The 17,365-nt window shown below is 38.0% G+C and overlaps 2 protein-coding genes across 6 annotated transcripts in view; one reads left to right on the top strand and one right to left on the bottom strand.

The window, feature by feature from the left end:
- Positions 1–17,365, bottom strand: part of LOC134356916 (metalloproteinase inhibitor 3-like) — a 154,516-nt gene that overhangs the window by 59,693 nt on the left and 77,458 nt on the right. For 2 of the 5 annotated variants that reach the window (XM_063068165.1, XM_063068164.1), the window contains exons 2-4: positions 17,207–17,297; positions 10,206–10,305; positions 4,664–4,691 (exon numbers count right to left, since the gene is read on the bottom strand). In XM_063068165.1, coding sequence (XP_062924235.1) covers position 4,664 — 1 coding nt within the window. In that variant the 5' untranslated portion in view covers positions 4,665–4,691; positions 10,206–10,305; positions 17,207–17,297. The other 3 variants (XM_063068166.1, XM_063068163.1, XM_063068167.1) reach the window with 3 other exon arrangements.
- Positions 1–17,365, top strand: part of syn2b (synapsin IIb) — a 405,945-nt gene that overhangs the window by 348,996 nt on the left and 39,584 nt on the right. Inside the window, exons 6-9 of the mRNA XM_063068158.1 lie at positions 500–562; positions 1,122–1,264; positions 5,086–5,160; positions 16,503–16,605. Coding sequence (XP_062924228.1) covers positions 500–562; positions 1,122–1,264; positions 5,086–5,160; positions 16,503–16,605 — 384 coding nt within the window. The remainder of the gene's footprint in view (positions 1–499; positions 563–1,121; positions 1,265–5,085; positions 5,161–16,502; positions 16,606–17,365) is intronic.

The following is a 17,365-nucleotide window of genomic DNA, read 5'->3' as shown; positions in this document are numbered from 1 at the left end:
ACTGGAATACAGAAGGCATAGAGGTTTATAAAATTATGAGGGGAATACACAGGAAAGATAGTCACAGTCGTTTTTCAATGGTAGGGGAGTCTAAAACTAGAGAACATATGAAGATAAGGTTTTTCCCACAAAGAGGGTGGTGCGTGTTTGGAGCATTATGTCAGAGGAGGTAGTAGAGGCAGGTGTGATAACATTAAAAATCATTTGAAAACATACATGGATAGGAAAGGAATAGAGGGATAAGGACCAAATAGAGAAAAATGGGATTAGCTTAGATAAGCATTTCAATAGGCATGGACAAGTCAGGCTGAAGGGTCTGTTTCTGCTTTGTACAACTCTCTGACTCCCCTTATAGAGGTAATTATGAACAGGACTCGATGTTCTTGAGAATATTGAAATGGTACTTTTTTTATATAATACACAATATGTTCCAATAAAGCATGTTGTGAATATAAATGAAATCTAATAAATCTGTTGGGAATATTTTCTTTGTTTTCAGTTAACCATGCCAACATTCCCTGTTGTTGTGAAGATTGGGCATGCTCACTCAGGCATGGGAAAGGTAACTAATCTTGTACTGTTAATCAACCTAACACTTAGCATTAAATTAATACTGTGTCAAAATGACTGGGTTGAACAGAAAGATTCACCTAAAAATTTAATTTGGATATTCTCACTGCTTCCCAGTAATGCTGTGTTGCTCAATTGCGGGGCCATGGAGCTGCATTTCCTTCTTGTCAATTAATGCACTCTGCTTACAGTTCGATGACCAAGTGCCTGAAGGGTTAGGAAATTGTTTGCAACTTTGAACAGAGTTCTTTTAAAACTGTAATTTATGCATTGTATATTGAGTTATGGAATAGAATCACAATAAAGGTACTTGCGAAATTAATTTTAAAATTCTCATTAAATTTTAATTTGATTTGAAATTCAGAAGTTTATTTCAAACTGTACTTTGTTTTTCATGCACTGTTGAATTATGCAATGGGTGGGCACTTGAGGAAATTTATTTAATCAATCATATTAAATAAAATGTAACATTTCAGCAGATCCACTTCATCTGTTTCTCTTTTTTTCTCTTCTACCTTTCCCCCATGCTACCTTCTTCTGGATGGCACCAGGTGAAAGTAGAAAACCACTACGATTTTCAGGATATAGCAAGTGTTGTAGCCTTGGCAAACACCTACGCCACAACAGAACCCTTCATAGACTCCAAATATGATATAAGGATTCAAAAAATAGGCAGTAATTACAAGGCTTACATGTGAGCAAACCTTATTAACTGAAAGCACTTTCCGTAATAATAATATTTTCAAATGACTTTGTACTTATGTTCATTAATTAGAAATCCTCTAACTTTTTTGTGTATCCTTACTGTTTTACCGATTATTTTCCAAATCAGGTGTAATGGTAACACTTTTAGTACATTCCCCACCTGCCTTATGGGCAGGTGAGTGCCATGTTTAATGAGCTGCTATTGGCAAAATATTTAGTTAAAGACTCCACATCTTTCATAATTTCCACTTTAACTTAGAAGTGTTTGTTGCAGACAACACAATTAAACAAGCTGCACTTTCTGGGCTTATTTAGTATTCTACTAATTATACCTGCAATAGTTTTCAAGGCTGGTGTGAATTAATTAACTAAATTCTGGTGTTTGGCTTTTCTTTGACAATATCACACTGGAGAAAAAGTATATGGGCAACCAAAAATAATGTTCTTATTTTTCTTGATATACTCCCTTTGTTACCGAGATAAAAATCATGAGACTAAAACATTCTCCCAATAGCTACCCTAATGTACTTTGATCGAATAAGTATATTCAAGATTATGGTCATCTACCTACAGGAAATTTATCAATAAGATTGAAAGAGTACAGAGAAATTTTACAAGGATGTTGCTAGGACTTGTGGAACTTGTTATAGAAACATAGAAAATAGATGCAGGAGTAGGCCATTCGGCCCTTCGAGCCTGCACCGCCATTCAGTATGATCATGGCTGATCATCCAACTCAGAACCCTGTACCAGCCTTCCCTCCATACCCCCTGATCCCTTTAGCTACAGGGGCCATATCTAACTCCCTCTTAAATATAGCCAATGAACTGGCCTCAACTGTTTCCTGTGGCAGAAAATTCCACAGATTCACCACTCTCTGTGTGAAGAAGTTTTTCCTCATCTCGGTCCTAAAAGGCTTCCCCTTCATCCTCAAACTGTGACCCCTCGTTCTGGACTTCCCCAACATCGGGCACAATCTTCCTGCATCTAGCCTGTCCAATCGCTTTAGGATTTTATACGTTTCAATAAGATTCCCCCTCAATCTTCTAAATTCCAACAAGTATAAGCCTAGTCGATCCAGTCTTTCATCATATGAAAGTCCTGTCATCCCAGGAATCAATCTGGTGAACCTTCTTTGTACTCCCTCTATGGCAAGAATGTCTTTCCTCCGATTAGGGGACGAAAACTGCACACAATACTCCAGGTGTGGTTTCACCAAGGCCTTGTACAACTGTAGTAGTACCTCCCTGCTCCTGTACTCGAATCCTCTTGCTATAAATGCCAGCATACCATTCGCCTTTTTCACCGTCTGCTGTACCTGCATGCCCACTTTCAATGACTGGTGTATAATAACACCCAGGTCTCGTTGCACCTCCCCTTTTCCTAATCGGCCACCATTCAGATAATAATCTGTTTTCCGGTTTTTGCCACCAAAGTGGATAACCTCACATTTATCCACATTAAATTGCATCTGCCATGAATTTGCTCACTCACCTAACCTATCCAAGTCACCCTGCATCCTCTTAGCATCCTCCTCACAGCTAACACTGCTGTCCAGCTTCGTGTCATCCGCAAACTTGGAGATGCTGCATTTAATTCCCTCATCTAAGTCATTAATATATATTGTAAACAACTGGGGTCCCAGCACTGAGCCTTGCGGTACCCCACTAGTCACTGCCTGCCATTCTGAAAAGGTCCCGTTTATTCCCACTCTTTGCTTCCTGTCTGCCAACCAATTCTCTATCCACATCAATACCTTACCCCCAATACCGTGTGCTTTAAGTTTGCACACTAATCTCCTGTGTGGGACCTTGTCAAAAGCCTTTTGAAAATCCAAATATACCACATCCACTGGTTCTCCCCTATCCACTCTACTAGTTACATCCTCAAAAAATTCTATGAGATTCGTCAGACATGATTTTCCTTTCACAAATCCATGCTGGGAAAGGTCATATAGGGAAAGGTCAAATAGGATATGACTTTATTCCCTGGAATGTGGGAAAATAAAGGGAGATTTGATAGAGGTATACAAAACTATGAGGGGTATAGATAGGATAAATGCAAGCATGCTTTTTCCGCTAAGGTTAGGTAAGATCAGAGGTCATAGGTTAAGGGTGAAAAGTGAAATATTTCAGAGAAGTTTGAACAAGAACATCGATTAGAGGGGAATGGAGGCTATGGTCCAGGTCCAGATCAATAGGTCTAGGCAGAATAACATTTTGGCACAAACTAGCTTGACCGAAGGGCCTGTTTCTGTGCTGTTGTAACCTATTACATTTCGTACTTCATGCGCTTTGCGTGGAATTGTATCAAACAATTGATATGCAATGTACATTCTTTGCATTTTAAAATCTATCAAAAAATATTTCAAATTTCATCTTGTACATATTTTTGATTTTATCCAATATGTTTCTCATGTTTATCCATGCAGGATATTTATTATTTTTGTTATCAGTCTGTACAATCTTTTGAAATAATCCATAGAAATTGCACACATAAATATTTCTTTGCTGCCACAACTTAATAATTAATGCAATTGCTTTATTAAAATTCAATTTACTTCAAGATATAATCTAATAGGTAAGCACAAATGCCCAAATAAATACAAATTAAATCTGGCAGCTACAAATTCAAGGTTGATTTAAAAAGATAATGGGTATTGCTGCTTGGCTGTTTCAAGTGACTGTCCATTTTAAATGCAGGTGGTTTAAGAGCTGGGAACTGAACCTAAAATAAATGTCAAGTGGTAAGGTAACCTGATAGTAGAAATCCAGAGGTCTGGACAAATGATCTGGGAATATTAATTCATAATCCTACCATGTCAGCTGAGGAACTTAAATTCAATTTAAGAAATCCGAAAAAAACTAATATCTACAACAATGAGCTTCCAACTACTTCTCCAGCACACTATATAGCATGCTTCACTTGAAATAATTTGGTTGGACCACTTCTTTGCTTTTTATTCTCATTTAAATTAGCCAGAAATCTATTTCACAATTTTAATTAATATCTGAACTAGCACCTGTTTATTAACTGTTGGCTGTCAACGAACTACAGTTGCACAAATTTGCAAGTTAAAAAAGTGGGGAAAACATGTAATCTAACTACTGCTGCTTAACCAAGCCTATCAGTGAATTCTTACCCAGATCAAATTGTCATTTTAGAAAATCTGTTTTCATTCGATTCCTACCTGATTATATTATCATTTCACCTGGTGCAGATTTTCTCTACTGGAATCTGTCAATCTGAAATAGTAATTCATACTACAGGAATATTTGAAAAAGAGTTTCTAAATATAGCCAAGTATATTACATTTTTACTGTAATGGAATTAAGGCAAAGGTATAATTTGCAAATAATAATTTCTGTCGTAGCTCATTACTACTTACTGAGTTGTCTGTTCCTCTAGCTGCAGGTCTGCAAGAGAAATAGAAAATATAACAAAATATTACTTTCCTTATATTTGCAAGGAATAATAACTATTTAAGTAAGCGATCAGTTCAGACTGTTCAGTTATGAAACTGAATTCTGGATGTGAATTTAAACAATGAACAAAGCTGCAATAGTTTTAGTTTCATCATTCTACAGAGTGTTGTGAAGATTGGGCATTACACTCAGATCCTGTTCAAAATGTAAATGACTATTTGATTAATTAAATGAGCTACAAAAATGCCATCCCATCTGTGAAGTGGTCATTGCATGTAAATTAAGATTAATCATATTTAGAAGACATGTTAATATCTGATTAAACTACAGAAGCATTGAGAAATAAAACCACATATGCCAATTGTAATTTATTTATCCTTCCTAGGAGAACATCAATATCTGGAAATTGGAAAACAAACACTGGATCAGCCATGCTTGAACAGATTGCAATGACAGAAAGGTGGGTATATGACAGAAGCAAACAACATCATAGTCAAGACCTCAATATTCCTGTAGAGCTATAGTTAACGGAATGGGGAAAGCATCTCATCAAGTCTTGGCTTCAATGGTGGGGTTGGGAAAAGGATTAGGCCAAGGACCAGATTAAGGATTAAGTAAATAGGTGATCAATCAGGGGAAATTCTTGAGATTCTTCAAGGGCCTTGTTGGGTCATGGGAGTGGATACTGGTTGTTGCAAGATGGACTTTAAGAGATTGACAAAAATCACTTTTGGGACAATATTATCCAACATCTGACAAAACAATACAAAAGGAACCTTTCACAGGGAATAATGTCACTCTGATGTGAATTTATACCAGGTTTTACATGTTCTGAAAAATTTTGAAGTGTACTGCAAAATAACTCATAAATAATTGTTATCACATCTCACTACACAAATATTGAATATCAGTTATTAAAAAAATCCAACTTTTGCTTGAATTTCAAGTCATTTATCTCTGATTCAGTTTGGTGTCATTTAGAACAAATATGGTCCTGCACACAGTGAAGTGAGTACATTAGTCTGGCTTTTTGATTATCTGCATGGCAATAGTAGTATTTTATGTTGTTTAAGTCTATTTGCATGTTAGCTTTATTAAGACCTATATTTTTAAAGAGAAATATTTAAAAGAGCACCACAGGAAGTTTTACAAGCTTTGTTTTTTTACACCTGTCGAAATGAGAGAAAAATATTTTTAATTGTTAAAAAATTTCTTCAAGTTATTTTTGTGCTATCTTTCTGTTGTATCTTTAAAATTCTTTTCAGAATGTCTTTAACTCTTTAAGGCAAGGTAATATGTCTCAAATGTGGCATTTAGTCACCAGCGCTGAGTTATTTGTAAGAAGATGTACCAAGGAATATAATTGGGGTTGTCAGAAATCAGTCTTCCAGCCCCAGAACTTCACTGGAGGTAGTGTTCTAGGTCAGTTGGATAACCAGTGATTTCCTTTCCGTGTAAGGTTGGAAGTAGGCATAATTGCTAACAGTTAGACAATTCCATTTGCAACTCAATGAAACAGTCCATATTTGCATGAAGTAATTCCAGGACAATGTTAAGACATACGCTGATAAGTAACAAGCAATAGTTATGCCACAGACATGCCAGGGAATAACCAGTATCAATAGAGAGGATCTAACCATCCACTCTTGGATTTCAATTACCAGCACTGTCATGGGGGTCACTATTGACCTGAAACAAGTGAAAAGGCCGTATAAATACTGTAGCTACAAGAACAAGTGTGAGGCTGAATCTCTTGTGGCATGTAAATGGCCTGCTGTCATCACAAGACCTTTCCAGCAGCAGCAAGTCACAAGTCAGGATGAAATTCAATTCTCACCACTTACCTGGATGTACCTAGCACTAACAACTCTCAAGAGAGTCAACATTATCCAGGACAATTCTACACAATGTCTGTAGAGAGTACTGGTACCAGTTTATTAGTATCGTCTACAGAATGCACTGCAGTTAATTACTATGTCTGCTCTAAGAACACTTTATAAACCCATGTCCTCTGTCACCAAAAACATCAAGGGCATCAAGGCAGCTGTGGAGGCCAAGTCATTGGGTATATTTAAGGCAGAAGTTGATCAGTTCTTGATTACTCAGGGCATGAAGGGATATGGGGAGAAGGCAGGATATTGGGGCCGAGAGGAAAATGAATAAGCTATGATAAAATGGCGGAGCTGATGCGATGGGCCAAATGCCCTAATGGTCTCATAGCGGCAGGTATAGGGAAACACCCCCACCTACATGTTCTCCTCCAAGTCAAATGCTATCCTGATTTGGAATCATCAGTCGTTAATCATCTTTGGATCCAAATCCTGGGACTCCCTGCCCAACAGCACAATCAGAGTACTCAGCCTACCAATTGAAAGATAATTAAGAATGGTCAATAAATATTGGGCATGCCTACAACACTGAAATCCTAAATATTAATTCAAAAACATCCAAGTAGGCATTTATGTTTCCTGAGACCAGCTGTAGTTGTCCTTTTGGAGAGTGCAGGACAATGGTCCCTGTGGATTGAGCATGTGTACATACTGTAAAGCCAAGTAATGTGATGATAATGGTACTGTAGTAGATGCAATAGCAGTCACGCGGACTCCAAACATCTACGAATGACCAATGTAAAGGAACCGGTTCAGAGTTTCATTATTTATAAGTTCATCTACAGTTAACTTGGAACTTAAGGACTGGACTCTACTATTGTCAACATCATAATTGCTCTTGCTGCCTGTTGTCCTTTCCTGTATGAAGATGTCTGTACCATGCTGTACACAGAAATATGATGCAGTACAACTAGCATTCTCAATGATTTGTTCACAAAAGAAACAAGCACCTAATTTGACTACATTGACTCCTTTGCTGCCGTTTGTCACTTTAATATATGGAAATTATGTCAATGGTTATACAGTAGGTGGATGGATGGAAGGGTCAAAAGACAAAAAATGTTGGAAATAACTCAGAAAACGTGTAGCTCCAGTGATTGATGTTCATGGATCCTTGTGGATGGTTTTCTCCCAGTATGCCCAATGTAGTGACAAGTCCTCCTCCCTACATCTCAGTTGGGTTTCTGTAATGATGACCAATCAACTGATTGATTCAGTATAAACTGTAAAGGCCAAGCATTCAGAGGAAACACCAAAAGTGAACAGCACACTGATCATGTTTCCTCATTTGGTGACGAAATTTTCACAAAAGGATTGTCAAGATCGGAGAACAACTTAACTCAAAAAACATCAAAATAATTCAAAAGCAGAAACTGCTTACACTTCAAATTCTAAGTTACAGCACAATTTAAAAGTGGTTCTTATATCCTATAATTTTAAAAAAACAGCTACTGAGGATCAGTCAATATTAAATATTCCTCTTGTTTAGATGAGAAACCGATGTCAGTTGACGAACACAAAAATATAGGTTTTCCCAGCACTCCAATCCATTGAGTTCTTCCAGCAGACTGTGTGTTTCAATCAACTGAAACATTTTCCTTTAAGATTATGTACATGTATTCCTTTTGCTTGCTTAGTTAGGGGATCATATTTCATAGTGAATTTACTCCCTAATCTTGGAACATCAGGACATTTGTCAGTTTCAGAATATATCCCCTGTTAGTTTCCTAATCTGTAAACTGCTTTAATTCATTTGTCAGCTATAGAATCTCTGATAATTTAAAGAGTTATTCAGGATAGCTTCATTATTATTCCTGCACTGAAGAGAAACTGCAGCACTTGAAATACATTAATGAGAATACTTGAGAAAGTAATAATGCAGCAAATATCCATTGCAAAAGGTCAATTAGGACTTGTTAATTGGTTGACGAACTCATTTTGAAACTTGATCAATTATTTCCCAAGTTTTGACTCTGTGTGACAGCCTTTGTATCTGCCGCAGTACCATTATCATCAGATTACTTGGCTTTATGTTCACCTGCTCACTCCACAGGGAACATTGTCCCGGACATCCAAGAAGGGCAACTCTAGATAGGCTCAGAAAATGTAAATGCATTCCATCCCTGCAACATGATATACTTTGGATGGGGGATATACACACACAAAGCTAGCACGTCCAAAACAATATAGAAGCAGCTCTGGAGTCATCAAAGCTAAGCATGCCAAAGTCCTCACAAAGTTCCTATAAAGTTAAATAATAACAGTCCTGAATTTGAATTTACATTTTGGCTTCTTTAAGCAAACGTCTGTCCGTCTCTTGTGGAGTGAGTTCATAGAAGGCAGGAACATTGCGTGTGCTGGGTCTTTCCCCAATCAAACTCATGCAGAAACAAAATTCTGTGATGCTAGCAGTTTGAAATAGAAATAGCAAATGCTGAGAACACGCTGCAAGTCAGGGGGGAGTTATGGAGGTAGAAATATAATCAAAAGGCAGAGAGTTCAGGAACCTGGTGGAACCTAGATGCACATGTCTACCTGTAGAATCCAGAGGCACTCCACAAGTTGCTGAGCCAAGGAGCTTCTTGGCTCTTCAACTATATACTCATCGTAGCTGGTACATTTATAGAATGCTGTCCATAGGGTCATTCTCCTTCATTTAAAATGCATGTTCAGGTAAACTTTACTTTTTATTTCAATGTATGTTTAGTTTTAAATAAATGTATCTACTATATTTGTCATAACTTGTTCTTTTAGATTTGTTTTTATGATTAAAAACTTTAAGAAACAGTAAGGGGCAAGCTTGGCCACTCTTATGGCCTTATGGAGGGGTTGAAAGGGTGACCTCAGCCTCACAACCAGAAAAAAATTAGATTCAGAGAAGTACAGCACAGAAACAGGCCCTTTGACCCATCTAGACCATGCCGAAACAATTTAAACTGCCTACTCCCATCGACCGGCACAGGAACCATAGCCCTCCATATGCCTACCAAATTACGCTTAAACATTGGAATCGAGCTCACATGCACCACTTGTGCTGGCAGCTCATCCCACACTCACGATCCTCTGAGTGAAGAAGTTGTCCCTCATGTTCCCCTTAAACTTCTCACCTTTCACCCTTAACCCATGTCCTCTTGTTGTAGTCCCTCCCAATCTCAGTGGAGAACCTTGGGGATACTGTGTGCAAACAACAGGAATTCTGCAGATGCTGGAAATTCAAGCAACACACATCAAAGTTGCTGGTGAACGCAGCAGGCCAGACAGCATCTGTAGGAAGAGGTGCAGTCGACGTTTCAGGCCGAGACCCTTCGTCAGGACGAAGGGTCTCAGCCTGAGACGTCGACTGCACCTCTTCCTACAGATGCTGCCTGGCCGGATACTGTGTGCAGTACAGTAGGGAATTCAAAAAGATCAGCTCAAGTTAGTTAAGTTTTGTAACATCGAACTATTTGGAAGGAAAGCATGTAGAGTCCAGTATGCAAGTCTAACTTCATTTTTATTTTAAGCAATTCACTTATTTTTACGTAAAACCCGCAATTAATTATTTAAAAGAACAGTATATTTACAATATTACTCAAATACTACTGAAATATTAAATACATAACAAAGTTGGGGTCACATTTCAGACTGATAGCCTTTTATCTGAAAATTCAAACGAATCTCTGTATCCCAGTCCAACTTTTATTCCAACATCGTCCAGGCTCTAGGGGGCACTCTAACTGTGGGACAAAATATAAAAGACATCATTGTGAATTAAAGGTTTTTTTTTGTTTTGCCAAGTGTAATAATAATCTCTTTTCAGGAAATGTTTTAATGTGCAGCATATCTTAAATAAAAAAACATTATTTATGAACCTTTTAAAATGAGTTAGTACCCAAAACGGAAGAGAATAGTTAAGGATGGTGACTATCTATGTCACAGTGTAGATAAGGGGAGTGAATGATCAGCATTGGTATAAACTGATGGTTGACATCCAAAGATCATCTCAGCAAAGAACCAAACAAGCATTTAAAAGATAAATGATCTGGGACAAGCCCAGTATGAACGGAAATGTGCGCACAAAGAGCAAATAAAAGGAAAAATAAAAAACATAAATACACAATAAAAGCAGAAAATGGAAGGAATTCATGCCAACTTCACTAATACCCATTACTTTTCTTTGAGTTGTATCAACAGGCTTATTTCCCTCCTAGTTTCCATTTCTGTAAATCTAATTAAGTCACTAATCAGACTTTTGTCTTTTTGAGGATGCCAATAAGCATGGTTGTTTATAAATCAGATTCTCAGCGCATGTTTAGATTTTTCCTCTGTTTCCTTTCTTATGATAAATACAGACTTCTGATATGCATTCCATCCACAGCCAAGTGTCAGAGGCAGAAATCAGTGTAGTTGCTATTACTAAAAGCAAGTTCTTGCAAAGCTGGAAGGACTGAAGGTAATTAAGTCACTTTGACCTGATGGACTACACCTCAGAGCTCTGAAAGAGGTAGCTGAAGAGATTTTGGAGGCATTAGTAATGATCCTACAAGCATCGCTCAATTCTAGAATGGTTCTATAGGACTGGAAAATGGAAAAATATCACTCCACTCACTCTAAAGAAGAGAGGTAGGTAAAAGTCAGGAAATAATAAGCTAGTCATCTTGATTTCAATGGTTGGAAGATGTTAGAATCTATTATTAAGGATGAGGTTTTGAGATACTTGAAGGGAAATCTCTCCTGACAAATGGAGAGAATTTCTGGAATTCTTTGAGGAAATTACAGGGAGGATAGAGAAAGTAGAGTCAGTGAATGTTGTTTACTTGGATTCTCAGAAGGCCTTTAATAAGATGCCACACATGAGGCTGCTAAACAAGACCCCATGGTAATACAGGAAAGATACCAACGTTGACAAAAGCTTGGCTGACTGGCAGAAGGAAAATGTGGGAATAAAGAGCATCTTTTCTGGTTGGATGCCAGTGACCAGTGGTGTTCTACAGGGGTCAGTGTTGAGTCCACTATTTTTCACATTACATGTTAATGGATGACAGAATTGGTAGATTTGTGGTCAAGTTTGCGGATAATACAAAGATGGCGCAGATAGTGTTGAGGAACCAGGGAGTCTGCTGAAGGACTTGATTAGGAGAATAGGAAGAGAAGTGGCAGATGGAATACAGTGTAGGGAAGTGTATGATCAAGCATTTTGACTAAAGGAATAAAGGCATAATCTGTTTTCTAAACAGAGTGAATTCAGAAATTGAAGGTGAAAAAGTACTTGGGAATTCCAGTGTAGGATTCCCTAAAGGTAAACTTGCAGGTTTACAGTGTTAAACAAATAGAATGTTAGCATTCATTTCAGGGTGATATAAAATATAAAAGATACAAGATATAAAAGCAAAGATGTAATGCTGAGGTTTTTAAAGGCATTGCTGAGCCCCATACCTAACAAAAGATGTACAACAAGATTGGAGACGGTTCAGAGGAAATTTATGAGGATGACCCAGGGAATGAAAGAATTAACATATGAGTGTTTGATGGCTCTGAACCTTACTCACTGGAGTTATGATGAATGAGGGAGTATCCCATTGAAAGCCATCAAATATTCAAAGGCCGAGATAGAGTGAACATGAACATGGAGAAAATGCTTCCAATAGGGGAAAAGTCTATGGACGAGAGGAAACAGGCTCAGTATAGAAGGATGTCTCTTTAGAACAGAGATGAAGAATAATTTCTTTAGCCAGAGAGTTGTGTATCAGTAGAATTCATTACCACAGACAGCTATGGAGGACAAGTAACTGGGTATGCTTAAAGCAGAGGTTAATCGATTCTTCATTAGTAAGGGTATCAAAGTTTATGGGGAGAAGGCTAGAGAATAAGGTTGGGAAGAAAAATTCTTTGCTGCCACAAAGTTAACAAACTTTACAATACTAAAAATGATTCTGAATTAATCAATCCTGATTGAACGGCTGAGCAGTCTCAATGGACTGAATGGCCAAATACTGTTCTTATGTTTTACGGCTATACTCTTGGCAAAAATCTTACCCCATCTCCACCAACAATACCCCATCCCAGGGGTATGGGGATGGGGACAGAGAGATAGGGAGATAGAGGAGAATCAGAGGCACTTAAGGATATTTATATTTTTTCAGTTGCAATTCGAACTGTCATCTTTTTGTTGTTCCATCACGTACTAGTAGTACAACAGTGAAAGCCCTGTTTAATTTTCAGCTATACCTCGGTAATATTGTGGCAGTGGAAGGGCTAAAGGTCTGAAGAGACTTAGAATGTTTAATGCTTCCCATCAGCAATAGCTCAAAAGCCAATATGGAATATGATGAGAAAAGAATAGGCAGAGATGACAAGCACAAGGAAAAAATGGCAGTAATTGTTTAAAATTTGTTAATGGTACATTTATATTCAAACTGATGAATTACCTTAACATTTTTAAAATCTTATTTTGTAAGTAATTATCCTGATGCAAGTCCAATGCTTTGTGTACTTTTAAACTAGATTAACAAAGCAACAAAACATCTGGTTCCAATTTTCTCAAAAATTATGAAAGATTATATGCCATACTCCAATATTACATTGCATAAATGAGGGATAAAGAGTTTTGTAGAGAAACAGTTCAGCTTATATTTACCCCAGAGCATATCCATGAAATTATTATCAGCCCTTCCCATAGCTAAGAAGAAATGTAATATTTCAGAAATCTCAACTTGTTATATCCAACAGTCGTCTCTACCAATTACCTTAAACCTGCAAGTATCTCAGACAAATGTTTCTTTATCAATAATATTTTCTTTCTTGATCAATCATTTTGTATCTCTATGCACTCTGCAGCTTAGTAAAGTAAATTAAGGAAGTTTACTTTGAAAGCTAATCCAAAGTGGTAAAATAGACAACTCTGAAGGTAGGTGCCTGCAGTCACATTGTTAACATAATGCTGCCAGAATAGTCAGCAAATACCATTTCTTGTCAGTGCTCCTTTTTTAGTTGTTGGGTTGGGTCATTCTGATGGCCAGCTGGTAGTTCCAAGGGGAATTACCAGCAACTGCAGCACACATGTCAACATCCCTTCAACACACTGGAACATGCTGCAGAGCAGACATAGGCACATGTGATCTCTTGCACTGCTCCCAGTCTTGTCACAAGGTCCAGGTAAACTACTGAGCTAAGAATTCAAATACTGTATACTTCATATCTGGCCTCCTCTGCTTTGTGACAACCACATATGCTATGCGTAGAGTGGGCCCATTAATTTGAATGGAGTCATCCCCCCCCATATTAAAATGTTTACCCCCTTCCTTTATTTTAATTAATTGAAGTTAATGGTAATTTTCATCAGTTAAAATTTTAAGTGAATATGTTCTATTTCTTTAACATAGTAATTGTTTGTTACTTCATCATTTACATATTTTTAATGATTTAAGACATTTAGAAACACTGAAAAGCTTTTTTGACAGTACACACTGTTTGACCAGGGCCACAGGCTAGGAGACCTTTTAGAGCCATACAACCTTAAGAGTGGCCACAGGGTTAACAGTGAAAGTCGAGGATGGCCTTGTCTATTATTTGCAAAAACAATTGTGCACATTATAAAGAAGGAAAAATCTGCAGATGCTGGAAATCCAAGCAACACACACAGGCCTGCTGAGTTCCTCAAGCATTTCGTGCATGTTGTGTGCACATTATAAAACTTTTTACTTTTTACTGTTGGACTTCGGTCATATTCCACCGAGATACAACACTGGGCGTCACGGGAGGTCGTTCCTGCCTGTGGCCATCGAACTTGCAGCTCCTCCCGTGGAGGGTCAGACACCCTGAGCCAATAGACTGGTCCTGCACTTATTTTCCATCTGGCATAGCTTGCATTTTGATGTTTGATTGTTTGTGGTTTTTGTATTGCTATATTTATACTCTGTTCTTGGTTGGTGCAGCTGTAACGAAACCCAATTTCCCTTGGGATCAATAAAGTATATCTATCTATCTATCTATCTAAAAAAGCTGTTTAGCAAAAATCACTGCAAGCAGATTTGTGGTGAAATGTCTAGTATTTTAATTAATTAAAGCACACAACTAAAGCCCTGTTCTTAATTAGTTTGCTATCCTTCAGTATAGAAGGCAGAGAGTTGGTATAAATGGATGTTTCTCTGGCTGGCAGTCTGTGTGAGTGGGGTGCCGCAGGGGTCGGTGCTCAGCTCGCAGCTGTTTACTATTTACATTGATAATTTGGAAGCGGGGACTGCGTGTTGCATAGCAAAATTTGCTGATGAAACTAAACTGAGTGGAAAAGCAAATTGTACAGAGGGTGTGGAGAGTCTGCAGAGGGATATAGATAGGTTAAGTGAGTGGACCAAGGTCTGGCAGATGAAATACAACATTGGTAAATGCGAGATCATCCACTTTGGGAGGAATAATAGAAGAGCAGATTATTATTTAAATGGTGAAAGATGGCAGCATGCTGTTGTGCAGAAGGACTTGGGAGTGCTTGTGCATGAATTGCAAAAAGTTGGCTGCAGGTACAACAGGTTATTAAGAAGGCAAACGGAATGTTGGCCTTCATTGCTAGAGGGATTGAATTCAAGAGCAGGGAGGTCATGCTGCAACTATACAGGGTACTGGTGAGGCCGCATCTGGAGTACTGTGTGCAGTTCTGGCCTCCATACTTGAAGAAGGATATACTGGCTTTGGAGGCAGTGCAGAGGAGGTTCACCAGGCTGATTCCAGGGATGAAGGGGTTAACCTATGAGGAGAGATTGACTCGCCTGGGACTATACTCTCTGGAGTTTAGAAGAATGAGAGGGGATCTTATAGAAACACACAAAATTTTGAAAGAGATAGATAAGATAGAAGTAGGGAAGTTGTTTCCATTGGTAGGTGAGACTAGAACTAGGGGACATTGCCTCAAGATTCAGGGAAGAAGATTTAGGACGGAGATGAAAAGAAACTGTTTTTCCTGGAGAGTGGTGAATCTGTGGAATTCTCTGCTGTCAGGGAAGCAGTTGAGGCTTCTTCACTAATTATATTTAAGAAACAGTTAGATAGGTTTTTACATAGTAAGGGAATTAAGGGTTATGGGGAAAAGGCAGGTAGATGGAGCTGAGTTTACGGACAGATTAACCATGATCTTATTGAATGGCAGGGCAGGCTCGATGGGCCAGATGGCCTACTCCTGCTCCTATTTCTTATGTTCTTATATTGTAGACCATTTTGGGCTATTTAAATTCCCAGCCTATATGATGGAAGGCAAGTTATCAATCGGTTAAAATGACGAATGTGTTATATTTATTTTTGTCAATAGTTATCTTAACTTGATCATTAGATGAGGCCAGAGACAATATCAGAAGACAGTTAGATCCTCCTTTCTCTTGTTAAACGATGTTTTGGGATTATGGGTGAATTGTATAAATGGATTATGCTCCCAACATGCATCAGAAACCCATTCCATTTTTTATGAGAAGCATTAAATAGGAAAGCATTATGTCAATTTACTGGCAAGAGCATAGATCAGGAATAAAAAAGGCTCAGAAGTCTATTCTCAATATTTTTCTGTATCTTGAGCCTGCCTTGCCAATTCAAATCAGGATAATCGTTGGATACCTATAAGAGTCAGGGGCCATTTTTTCAGTAGATTCTGCCACTTGAAATATTGTGGCACATCCAGCATTTCCTCAGCCTCCTATGGACAGTTTATCATTTGCCTCATCACCAGTTTAACTAACTCCAGTCTGATTTAAGATTAAGGTTTCTGTCTCTGTACACTGGAGCCCTGTACACTCACATTGTGTTACATATTTTCTATGACAAGCAATAACACTCCTACAGAACTACACAGGAAGTTCTTTGCTCAAGTAATTCTGATCAGCTTTAAAATATAGCATGGTTAAAATATGAAAGTAAAAACTATCAAACATTATATACTTTTCTCCTACTACAGGTACAGACTTTGGGTTGATGTATGCTCTGAAATGTTTGGTGGACTGGACATCTGCGCTGTGAAGGCTGTCCATGGAAAGGATGGGAAGGACTATATCATTGAGGTAAGGAAGGAGGGCACCACAAGCCCAAAGTAACCACTAATAAGCCTCTTGCAGTAGTCCATGCATATACTATATTGCATTCTCAAATTTATTTCTAAAGGCAATGTTAATTACTTCACTCTAAGGGCAATAAGAGTATAAATTAATTATGGTTAATTTATTAGTACTGGCCAATTAGTAATACTTGCCTTCAAACTACTGTCTCCAGACATTTCCTAAAGTACCAACACTCCATCCTTATAAGCTACTACACTAATTTTGTTTCCATAAACTTTGAACTATTAATTTCTTCCTGAATCTGTTCCTGCAACTCCTTGTTTTAGTTCTCTGCATTCAGGTTACTGCCAATCTGCAACACAAAAACAACTCTAAAGAGTTGTTTGTTTCCTCCTTTGTTTCTAGCTTTCCTGAACTCAGCAAGACTGCCATCAAACCAATCATAGCCAGAGCATAACCAAAAAAAGGTTTCTCACCTAGTTTGTTGTTTTTTTAGCTCCAGATTCAAGCATCTGCAGTCCCATGAGTCTCCAAGGCATCTCATCCAGTCTCAACAACATTACACCTATTAGCAAATCATCATTGGCCCTCTTATTTGACTTACTTTCATGCTGTTACTCAGAATGGTTCTCTTCTCCAATGCACGGTCAGAATTAGGGCTGTTCACATAGTTTTTAGCTGTGTTGCAATTTCTCCTGAAATGAAACAAATTACACTCAGTGGCCATTTTATTAGGGGCACTGGTTCATTAATACAAATATCT

The sequence above is a fragment of the Mobula hypostoma genome, chromosome 15 (genome assembly GCF_963921235.1).
Source record: "Mobula hypostoma chromosome 15, sMobHyp1.1, whole genome shotgun sequence".
NCBI classification, from domain to species: domain Eukaryota; kingdom Metazoa; phylum Chordata; class Chondrichthyes; order Myliobatiformes; family Myliobatidae; genus Mobula; species Mobula hypostoma.
The sequence above is the reverse complement of the archived record's forward strand: the minus strand, read 5'-3'. Positions and strand labels throughout refer to the sequence as shown.